The sequence below is a fragment of the Gavialis gangeticus genome, unplaced genomic scaffold, assembly GCF_001723915.1.
Source record: "Gavialis gangeticus isolate Ggan-Ray unplaced genomic scaffold, GavGan_comp1, whole genome shotgun sequence".
NCBI classification, from domain to species: domain Eukaryota; kingdom Metazoa; phylum Chordata; order Crocodylia; family Gavialidae; genus Gavialis; species Gavialis gangeticus.
In genome coordinates this window covers 55,993,598-56,005,578 of record NW_017729022.1, presented here as the reverse complement: position 1 = coordinate 56,005,578, position 11,981 = coordinate 55,993,598, and the positions used below count along the sequence as shown (strand labels likewise).

Below are 11,981 nucleotides of genomic sequence, written 5' to 3'. Positions count from 1 at the left end.
CCTTGGGCTGCGGGGCCCGCGCGTCCCCACCCCCGTTCCCGCGATGGAGCCGAGCCCCGTAGTGGAGGCTTGCTCCTTCCTCGGCACAGCCTCAAAGTGCTTGCCGAGGTTACAGGAGCCGCCAGGGCCTCCTTCGTCCTTGGCATGTGCCTAGGCCGGAAGGGAAGGGAAGGGAGCCGGCATCTGAGCAGACCGTGATGGTTCCCCCCCGGCCCTTTGCACTGGGGGAGAGGAGCAGCTAGTAGGAGTAGAGTTGGCTCGTGCTGAAAAGTCCTCTCGTAACTCTTTTCGAAAAGTTTACCAACTTGTGGGGTACTAAAATGTGTGCTAGACATGGCGAGGACTTGAAGGATGAGCTGCAAGTATTTCTACAAGTAATCCAGCCAGTTCCTAGGCTTTTTACAGGCTAGTTTTGCCTAGAGTTGCTATCTTGGTTGCATATGCTTATGTGCAGAAAGGAGGCTTCAGCTATTCCTCAAAAGGTAATTGTAAGTTCTTCTATGGCACTTAACCTGTTGCATACTATACAAAATCTTGTGGAAAGAGGATTTCTGTGTTTCACATAAACTAAACCATGTAAATAACAATGGCTTTCCCAAGGTCACTGAAAGTCACCAGTGGAGAACAGATTTCAGTCTCCTGAATCTGGTCCAGGGCACCAGCTTATTTTTTATCAAGACCTTTTTTTAAAGGTTAGAGGCAACAGGGTTATGCAAAATATGATCTTTAATTCGGGTGAACGGGCTAAAGCTAGAAAGGTAAAAGATTGGGATGCCTTCACTAACTGAAGGACTTGTTTTGTTTTCCCCTAGATAAGAAACATGCCTATCAGATTCTTCACTGTCCTGTTAGTTCAGTGCGACTTCAGTTGGTTTCCCCAAATAATATGTACTTTTAACTGAATCTTTCTTATAATGGAGACTTTGGCTTCTTTCTAAGAATCTGTTTTAATGTAGTTATAGATGATGACTGACCCCAGTGATCTTATCCTTAATGTTAATTGAACATGGTGAATGGTTTAATATTTCTTGAGGAGCACGCTGGAAACTACTTGATATTCTACTCCTTTGAATCTTTAATTGTGTGCCACCTCCCCCTCCCTTCCCCCTTAGTTTTATTTTAATGCTTATCACAAAGGGATTGGAAGTACTGAGTAAACTAACTAGCATGATTTAATTGAAGAAAAGTCTTCCAAGAGGCAAGATGCTTCTGATAGCATTGTTTAGCTCTTTTTGGAGTTTAGTGGAATAAATAAACTGTTAAAAATAAGTGAAGCTTTATTAATAAAACATCTTGAATGTAACTGCAAATTGACATTATTAGTGATACTGATAGTCTGTCACTAAACAAGGTGGCAGAAATGGTTGATTTAAATCAGATTAATTCTTATTTTGCATTAATGAGCTTTCTCTTGTTAGTGTAGACATTTAATGCAACCTGAAGTGGTAATGAATGCAGCCTTTGCTACACTTGGTGCTCCCTTTTTATAACTAGACAACACTGTCTATACCAGTGCTTCCCAACCTCTTCCTAAGCATGACCCTGCTCCTTACGACCCTGCCTCTTATCACTCTAACCTCCCTGGAATGGCTCCTCACTCCCAACCTGCAGCCTCCCACCACCCCCCTTGCCATCTCTCACTACCTCCCCCAGTCCTGCCAGAAGGGGCCAGGGCCCACAGTTCTCTGTCCCCTCCCCCTTAGGAGTGCCCACGGACAGCACAGGCAGAGTGGAGCCTGGAGGGGGAGAGGACTGCCTGCTGCCTCTCACCTCCATGGTCTAGCAGGTGGGACCCGGTGCACTAGGGTGGGGAAGCTTGGTGATGCTGCTGTTGAGAGTCCCATGCTGACCACTCTGCCATGGCAAGGCACCCCCTGCCCAGCAGTGCAGAGTTGTGCCCTGCACTGCTGCTGGGCAGGCAGCTGGTGCCTTGCTATGGTGACCCCAACTAGTATGAGGCTTGTGGCACTGAGCCTCCCTGCCCCCATGCACAAATCTGGGGGTGGATGCCCCCCCATGCCTTCTTCCCCAGGAGTACATGCAGTGTTGAGAGCCAGCCCCTCTGCTGCCCCTTGGATAAGTCCCCCATGGTTCCATCTTGCTACCTCAGCTGGGCCCCACATTCCAGTCCAGGGCCCAAGGTACCAGCTTGGCTGGGCAGCACTCCCAGCCCTCCCTCCCTTGCTGTTGGGGTCTCATTCTGTCTTTCTCCCCCTTCAATCCCCACCCCCCTGCCAGTAGGCTTATTTGGAGGAAACTGCAGAAGCTGCTCTTCTTGCTGCCTGGCTACTGTGTGTATGCAGGTGCATGTGGCACCCTCTGCCTAATCACCCTTCCTTTGCTTCCCCCCACCCCCTTGCCGGTTGGAACTCTGCAAGCCTGCAAAGGGAGCCTGCCATTTCCTTTTTTTTATTTTCCTTTAAAGGAGAAAATCTGGTTCTTCTTTGCAACCCCGTTTTTTACCATTGCAGCCTCAGTTGGAGTTGAGGCTGGGAGCCACTGGTCTATACACTTAAGCAGTTCAAGATCTTGGCTTGCTTGTTACTTTGTTTTAAAGTGGTGAATCACTTTCTTGATTTGTGGCAAGCTGCAATCTAGTAAAGTTTGGATAGAGATTGTGAGGATTTGGTTTAATGTAAAAGATTTTTGTAACGTTAATGTGTGTAAAAATGCAATTTTACATTTTAAACCTTGTATTTAAGCAAAGAATTATTAGACCAGGAAGTTCTCTTTGCTGGTTTTGCATCTTCTGGGCCTTTAGAATTTAGATTTGCTCCTCTCCCATTACTCGGTTGGAGTAAGAAAAGCTTTTCTGCCACTAAGTTTCACAACTGATGTACTGATGCTTGTAGAATGCAGGTACTCCATTATAAAGATTTCTAAATACTTAATGCAGCATGTCATCGTCCCTTTATTGATAGAAGTCTGAGGCAGATTTTTCCTAATATCTTAATTGACTAAAAGCTCAGTAATAATTTGAGGGCTTATTCTGCAGAACATCTGACTAAATTAAGACTATGGTAGGCTAAGATCTGGATGTAACTTGTTATAACTTGAACCTAGTCTTGAAAAGGGCTTATAAACCAAATACTTTAAGTTACAATTTCTTTAATATCTAACCTCTGCTTCTCTTGGAAGTCTTGCATTAAGAACCCAAGCTCAATATTTTAGTCTGCAGGTACTTATAACATATTAGTAATTTACAGGATGACACTCTGTCTAGTTGTCTACAGCCTATCACGTGAACAGTTATTAGTAAAATATCCAACAGGCTAAAAACTGCACTTGAATTCATTAATTTAAGTTTGCAGTACTCCAACTTGCAATACCATATAGACCAGGGGTGGGCAAAATGTGGTCCACTAGGCCATTCTATCCGGCCCGTGGGGCCCCTAAAAATTTAGAAAATTAATATTAATCTGCCCTGGGCTGCCTGTCATGCGGCCCTCTGGCTTGCCAAAACTCAGTAAGCGGCCCTCCGCCCAAAATAATTGCCCGCCCCGACACAGACTTTAACGGAGAAATCTCCTCATCCTAATAGGAGACTAAACATGCTCTTGCATAAATAGGGACCTACCTAAATCATGGCGGAAGTGTTCTTTTCATCCTGCAGCCCCCTGCTGCTGATTGGTGATGGGGCCCTAGCCGTCTCCCATCACTGATTGGCCAACAGGCCTTGGCAGCTGATGGTTGCTGATTAGCTGGCAGGCAAAAACTGCAGCATATTTTAAATGGTGTTTTTTGCTGCCTGGCCAATCAGCAAGCAGTGGGGGCCACGAGGGCCCCTTGGCCAATTGCAGGGTGGGGGGAGGTGCAGTGAAAAGGTCAAGATTAAAGGAGCTGCTGCACAGTGCAGTTCTGCAAATTTAGGTAGGTCCCTGTGCATAAGGCTGCATCTTAAATATTAGAGTTTGGCAGTGTACTGCAGATCTTGATTTGGTAGATGCTAACTTGCTAAAGGAATAAAGCCAGTTTGGAAGCCTCTGACCTCACTATCAAGGCAAATGAATAAAGCTGCCTCAGTTGTTGGGAAGGTAATAACTGGGGGTTCCTACCAGTATGCTTGCTCTGTCATACACTGAGGAACATCTTTGGACTACTTTGGCTCACTGAGAACTCTCAAATCAAGTGATTTGAAATAAGGATTTCCTCAGTTTTGCTGTTCTTTATTTGATTCCACATGGCAACTCTGGTTCTGAACAGAATGGTAACTGGCCCAGTTTAAACGCAGCTTAATGGTATAAAGGTGTTGCAGGACACCATGTAAACTGTCTTTAAATCAGATCAGCTTAAGCTGCTTCCTTGAATTGGCATCAGTTCAACAGATTCAACTTTTAAAATGAATTTTTTTAAGTTACTTCTGAGTGAAGATTTATTGCAACAGTAGAAGTTTATGGAGTGCCCTCCATGGAGTGCTTGCTCAAGACCACTGCAGCCTTGTCTGGTCTCCAAGTGTTCCCCAAAGACAGTCCCAGTGTTGCCTAAAGAGGTGGAGGGAGCCCAGGCTCCTTCCCACTAAGACCCTGGCCTTTTAGTCCTTCTAACCCTCATTCCCTGGTGCCCTAACCCAAGTTTCTAGTGTGCAGGGACTTTGCCTCTTGTTCGGGAGATTCAGTGCAACCTGAAGTTTCAAGAAGCTAGCAACTAGACAGCTCTGCTTCAATGAAGGCATTTATTGAGACAAATAGTTCAGCAGTTCCTCTATGCTCAATCCAATTCATAAAGCAGAGCATCTCTAAACATTGCACTGCTGTTACCTTCCCAGTCTCTCCAGGCCCTGAGCCCCCCTGAAGCCCCCTCTTCTCGTATCTGGTTGCAGATCCCCCTTCAGGGACCTAACATGATCTTGCTTACTCAACTCTCTCTTTTTTTTAACGCTGATTTCATTCAGCTCTTTCTGCCTTCAGAATTAAGATTTTTCTATAACAGAAATGAATTGCATTTTGTGGTAATGCAGCTTTGTTCAGTGGGCACTCCTGCGTTTTATACCTGGCTTTACCCTATACAGGTACTCTTATCTGTAACGGTACTGGTTTAATGCTGTACTTAATCCACTACAATTTTGCCCAAGAGGTTTAAGCCCTACTAATTACTTTTCACTACATAATTGTTTTCTTAAATTACATTCTTAAATGAGTTTGAAATTTACACTGGGACCTAGATAAGTCTTTAAGACCAGATATGGGAAGTCTACAAGCTGAAACTTTGAACCAAATAGTTTTTCAAGGAACCAGCTTTTGTCAGGATTCCAGCATTCATTTAAGCTGGCAGGTCTAGACAGCTCTAGAGATCAGTACCAAGGCAAGGAAGAAATAACCGCATTATGAGTGATGGAGTAACCAACTAGTGTATCATGGGGTAGTGACCCTATCAAATGCTTTCAAGAGACTAATATTGGGGATTGATCATAAATGTGGTATTAGTTCATATCCTTTATTCGCTTCTACAGTTAAGTATGCAAACTTTTTTTTTTCTTTTTAATTGACTAGAACAATACAGCTGTGCATATGGTTCAGGCAGATTCTTTATGCTGTGTGGCCTTGGTGGAATTATTAGCTGTGGCACAACACATACAGCATTGGTTCCCCTAGACTTGGTTAAATGCAGAATCCAGGTTTGTTCTGCATGTTGCAACGTGGTGAAATTCATAAAGCATGATTAAAGTGTGGCACAGTCTACTAACAAGCTAGGGGCTTAAATTTATGTAATAGCCAACACTTTCTGAAGCAGTGCATGAGGCTTTTGTATAAGCATGGTGTGTCTTTTTTTTGCTGCAGAAGAATACAGTTGTGAATATGGCTCGCTCAAGTTTTATGCTCTCTGTGGCTTTGGTGGGGTCCTAAGTTGTGGCCTGACACACACTGGAGTCGTACCTCTGGATTTAGTGAAATGCCGTATCCAGGTTTGTAACTTCATCTTCACTTAGTCCAGTATGTCATGAATTAATAATGATGTGCTAGTTTTAACAACTTCAAGTAGAAGGCAGAAGTGATCGCATCTGAATTTTACCTCTTTTGGATTAGGTAAACAGTTAATGGATTGATTCAAACTTCCAAGAGAAGCAGATCCCTGAATGACCTGGCAAACTCTGCTTTTGGCTAAAATAAATCAAGATTGAAACATTGTTTCATTATACTAGAGTTACTTGTAAACATTAAATGCAGCTGAAATGTCCATCTGAGTATTAAAGGAGGCAGCTAATAGTTTGCCATAAACTTACTAGTTTTATGACTGAATAGGGCAAATCCCTTTAGGCATAGGAGTAATGTACTAGGAATCTTATTCGAGATAATGTCATAGCGATAGTCATCTTAGCTATGATTGAAGTACGGGTTTTTTGGTGATACTGTTTATTGGACCAATTTTATAGCTAGAGACACTAGACCAGACTTCTGGTGCAAAATGCCCTTCTGAAAGCTTGTCTAACATTTCTCCCAGCTATATGGGTTGCTCAAAAAACACCAAAAAACCCCCTTTCTTTTTGCATATTTCCTAGACTGCCATGGCTACAACGGTGCTGTAACTCTACTAGATATGATATGCATGTCTATTAGATGAAATTAACATTGAAGCTGTGTATTGCATGGATTTGGGACTGGATTTTTAAATTGAGTCTTCCAGCAATACAGTGGTAGCTAAACCTTGGAATTGAGTTACCAGCTAGAGGTTGTGTGGTTACATTTTTCCTGTAGTCAAAATAGCTATTCGAATTTAAGTAGTAAAGCATTAGTTAAGTTTGGAGTGCTCATTGCATGTGAATTCAGGAAAAAAGTCTAAAATAGCCAAGATGAATTTACCATTACAAAAAGCACCCATGGGTCTGTTCAGTTAAAGCGGCAGCAGGCAAAATACAGTCTATGGGCTGGTTTGGGCCTGTGGCATGATTCTATCCAGTCCTACATAGCTCAGACATGGGAGATACACCATGGCTCAGGCTATGTGGCTGGTACTGCGGCCCCCAGGTGTGGAGGTGCAGCCTGCCTGTTCCTGCATGTGGTGCAGGCACATTAGGAGCTGAAGTACACAGGATAGAGTGGGGGTGGCTGGACATGTCTTCCTGGCAGGGCTTCCTCCCTGCCACTGCTTGGGTACAGGCAGGTGCCCTGCTGCTGCTACTACTAGATCTCAGTCCTGCTGCCCTGCACTCACTGCTGGGAGGGCCAGATAGAGGGGGGTGGGTGGGCAGGGTCTCCATGGAGACTGGCCTGGGAGCTCCATGGGCAAGGTGCACTCAGCTAAGTGAATAAGATGGAGCTGCAAGCAAATGGAGTAGCATCCAGGAGTGGAATGGGTGGCTAGGGCTGACGGTAAAAGGCTGGGGCTCAAGGCAGAGCCACAATACACTCCTCACACGTCCCTGCAACTGGTGCCGGTTTTATAGGAGCAGGAGGGCAGGGAACCAGCACCAGTTACAGGGACAGGCAGGGAGCAGATCGTGGCTCTGCTTTGGACCTTGGCCCCATGTTGTCACGGTGCCATGATCCCTGGCTTTGGCTCTACCCACCCATTCTGCTTCCTGCCTGCCTGCAGCCCCATCCCATCCTCCTGGCCAAGTGGACCCTGCCTTTGGGGGTCTCGGGCCAGTCTCCACTGAGATCATGCATGCCCATGCCTGCTTTATCCAGTACCCCCAGCATTGGGTGCAGGATGGATGGGCCTGAGGTTGGATAGGATAAATTGGCATCTCCCTGTCTCTCCTCCCCCCCCCCATGCTGAGTAGTCTAAACCACTGTGACAGGGCTGAGCCTGGGTCAGACCCTGCTTCCCCACCCACTCCTACCCTACCCCCAACCCTCAAGAATTCACCAAAACTCCTTAAGTAGCCCTCCAGCCCAAATACTTACCCATCCTTGTGTTAAAGAATCATCTTTCAGGAAAGAGGCAAATTCAAATGCACTTGTTACTTGCTAGAAACGTTACGTTAGTAAGCAGTGTCACTTCAAACCTGGCTAACTTCTGTGGTAGCAAAAACCTTCTTGGTGGGGTGGAGGTCATTGGGAAGAACAAAAAATGTGCCAGTGAAACTGCTGGGGTTCATTCTTAACTGCATTTTTCTTTCAGAAATTCCTCTTATCCTTGGCAAAAATTTCAAGGTTTCTTTCCATATGAAATGAAAGCTTAGCTGATCAGAATGCAATGTGTTTAAACGTGAATTAGTCTGACACCACTTGGTCAAAGTAAACATTTATATGGTAACAAAACTGTAGCTTGAAATTTAAATACTACTTTTAGCACAAGTAGATTTACGCTTTTTTTTAAAGTTTAAAAGTGAAGCTAATTGTATGCTCTTTAAATGTCCCCCAAAATGAAACTAGCCCCCTAAAATTCTTAATGAACTTGAAGCTAAAGCATATTTGACAATCCTAAGGAACAGACATTAAACAGCAGTTTAATTGAAGTCTGCTTCTGATATTGGAGTGAGCAGTTCTAGGTGCTACTTGGGGTAGGTGGCCTCTTCTTGCTGTAGGTTGGAATGATCCTCTTTGGGTCAGAGGTGGGAGCCACCAGGAACTGGCCTGCTGTTGGTACCTGTCCCTGCAGAGACGAGGGCTGTAGAATGCCTACCCCTGTTCTAATGCTTCCTGCCCACTTCTGTGGTTTTCAAATGATATTTCAGATTTAAATAATCTCATTGCCATCAGTCTCTAGTAAAAGAAGGGGATGTTAGCTGCCTGAAAAATACACAGTAAACTAAACTAAACAAACTTTCCTTTTCAAATTGAATCAATGACATATTGTAGTCATATCAATTGTAATGGTCCTTTGTAATATTGAGGAAACACTAGATTAATTTTAAAAAATGCAGGTTGGATGAGGAATAGACTCAAATCCACTTTCATATTGCAGGTATTACCTTGTTCTTACAGGAAGTAAGATGGGGAAACGTAAGACCTGGACAAGTTTGTAGTAAGAGGGTGATTGAGGATTAGGAACTATAGGCCTAAGAATACTCAAACTTCACTATTTCTAGAACAGTTCCGGAAACAAAACTAGTAACTGACACATTTTCAGCTGCTGAGTATTATGCCAAGGTAAGCTTTTTGAGGCCTGATCACTACTTAAAGCTTGTGTCAGTCTTATCTTTCAGCTAAACAAAACTGCCTGACACAACGATTACATCCAAGCCTTTTTGTGTGTATTTGGTTGCACTGATGTAACTTATGCTGTGAGTTGAGAAACTGGTGTTATCATGGAAGTGTTAACTATTGCTTAAAGCCTAACCAAAAAACCCCCACAACTTCTAAATGTTGTGGTCAGCAAAACCCTCTTAGTGCATACTATCAGATTGATAAATTTATCAACTTTTAAGGTGACGTCAGCCTCTGTTATTAAGCCTGCAGACTTAAAGATCAGCCATTGACAAATTCCCGCCCCCCCCTTTAATTTAGTTGATAAACTATTTGTACCAAGGAGCTACAAGAAAAGGAGTTGAATATTTTCTATTTAAAGGCCCTTCCCTACCACGGTGTATACCAGATAATTAACTCTCTGTTCTTTCTTAGGTGGATCCACAAAAATATAAGAATATCTTCAATGGATTCTCAGTTACAATTAAAGAAGATGGTGTTCGTGGTTTGGCTAAGGGATGGGCTCCAACCTTTTTTGGCTACTCCATGCAAGGGCTTTGCAAATTTGGTTTCTATGAAGTCTTCAAAATCCTGTATGGTAACCTTCTAGGAGAGGTAAGTTTTAAGTTCTCTAATCCGTAATTGAAACCTATTTAGTATATAATGTGGTAGTGTAGCAGTCTTCTAACTGTACAATGGAAATACTAAATTCAGTTTGAGAGCATCTGTTAGTTACATTTCTTGGTTTGATTCCTATTTTAGGAAAATGCTTATTTGTGGCGTACATCGCTATACTTGGCTGCATCTGCTAGTGCAGAGTTTTTTGCTGATATTGCTCTAGCTCCAATGGAAGCTGCTAAAGTTCGTATTCAGACACAGCCTGGATACGCTAACACTCTGAGACAAGCGGCTCCAAAAATGTATGCAGAAGAAGGTCTCTGGGCGTAAGTATTAACTCTTTCCTCCAGACTTTTTTTAAGATCTTGAACCTTGCCTTGGCCGAAGTAGTGGCTATGGCTTAAGTCGGATCATTAATGCCTTTCATGTCTGTATACAGTGTAACCACAATATTGAAAGATGACTGAAGTTGTGTGAAATCATGGTTTGTACTAAAACTCGGGCTGTGAAAATACTTTAGGCAACATGCTCCTTAGATCCATCTTTGTGGATATCTCTTGGGCTGAGTTCTGTTTGGTAACTCTCGGTTTCTGGCAGTTCCAGTCAAGTGATATTCAGCAACTTTTTTGGTTGTACAGTCAAAGGTGCTTGAGTCATTGGCATGTGAGAGCAATATACCTGCATGTTAGTCTCCAGTGTTCTGATAGAAGTGACTGTAGTTCTACATGTCATTTCTCACTATCAGGACTTGGCTGGTATGCAGACACGAATATTCAATGGGCAACTGTAACAAGTGCCACACTTCTGTAATCACTGTTTCTATCTGTACATACTTAATTTTATATGTTAATCTTGGAGATAAGCATTTCAGAGCCAATGAAGTGAACAGGTCAGTTTAACGTCTGCCTCGATGTATAGGCAAAAGCCAGAAACACTTAACCTTGTAAGCCAACATCAAAGGCTAGGTCTTACTAAACCTAACAGTAGGCTAACTCAAGTATATGAGTAGCTGAGATTAGAAAGCTTGAGGAAATTCTAGTTTACTCTTGTGTTTATATGGAATACATTTCTATTACAAATTTGAAAATGCTATAGCCTAACTTGACCTCTTCAATTTTAAGTTTCTACAAAGGTGTTGCCCCACTATGGATGAGGCAGATTCCATACACAATGATGAAATTTGCCTGCTTTGAACGTACAGTTGAAGCTCTCTACAAGTATGTGGTTCCCAAGCCCCGGAGTGAATGTTCAAAGGCAGAACAGCTGGTGGTCACATTTATTGCTGGCTATATTGGTAAGGAAGTATCCAAATACTGATAACTTCAGAAATGTTAGAGCATTTAATATCATGTCTAGAGCAGTAACTTTTAACCTTTTTTCAAATGGAGGTGGAGACCCCTTTGAATTGTAAGTGTGGGTAGTCGCATACTTTTGATCATAGTCATCTTCTGCGGACCCCTTGGACATAGTCTGCGAACCCCCAGGAGTCTGCGGACCACAAGTTGGAAAAGCTCTAGACCAGTGCTTTTCAAAGGGCTACCAGAATTTAACCAAAACTAAAACTTTTCAGGGCTTTGAAAGGAATGAGTGGCTAAATGGCTTGCCTACTCTGACAGGTTTTAAAGGATCTCTAAATCGGATAAGCTGTGGGTATGAAATGTAACTTAACTTCAGATCAGGAAGAGTATGGCTCACTCTACCAAGGCCAGCATCAGGGCTTACAGGGGGAATAGACTACTGAGCCTTAAACTTCTTATTGGAATTACATTTCTTACCTGGAAATGTGGGCTACAGATTAGCCCTGCTCCTTTAGAGCTAACTAGGTTGTACAAAGAACACAGGCTTGCTATTTGCTGGAGTGCTCTAATTGAGGCTTGTATGACTGTAAACTGTTTTACTAAGGCTATGCAAAAGCAGGCTCCACTCCTGTAGGATTTGAGTACATTGTAGCCACAGTCTCTTGTGCAGCAAGAATTTTGGCTCTAGTGCTTTTCCTGCCTTGGTTACCTGAAGAATTTTACTAATAAGATTTCTTCTTTCAGCTGGTGTCTTCTGTGCCATTGTTTCTCATCCTGCTGATTCTGTAGTGTCGGTGTTGAATAAGGAAAAGGGCAGTTCTGCCTCACAAGTGCTTGTGAGGCTTGGGTTCAGAGGTAAGGATCTTATTCTTCTAAATCTTATTTAACGGGAGGCATGTAAGAATAAAAATTATGAGTGGGAAGGGCTATATCAGCTTTTTTAAGTTGTTCAGTTTGTAGTGGATCTAAGTTTTGGTGAAGGTGAACTCCTAAGAAC

At 43.2% G+C, this 11,981-nt stretch overlaps 1 protein-coding gene across 1 annotated transcript in view; it reads left to right on the top strand.

Moving 5' to 3' along the window:
- The window catches only part of SLC25A3 (solute carrier family 25 member 3), a 17,972-nt gene that overhangs the window by 600 nt on the left and 5,391 nt on the right, over window positions 1–11,981 (top strand). The window contains exons 3-7 of the mRNA XM_019515035.1: window positions 5,778–5,902; window positions 9,504–9,683; window positions 9,831–10,012; window positions 10,808–10,980; window positions 11,729–11,839. Of these exons, the coding sequence (XP_019370580.1) occupies window positions 5,778–5,902; window positions 9,504–9,683; window positions 9,831–10,012; window positions 10,808–10,980; window positions 11,729–11,839 (771 nt within the window). The remainder of the gene's footprint in view (window positions 1–5,777; window positions 5,903–9,503; window positions 9,684–9,830; window positions 10,013–10,807; window positions 10,981–11,728; window positions 11,840–11,981) is intronic.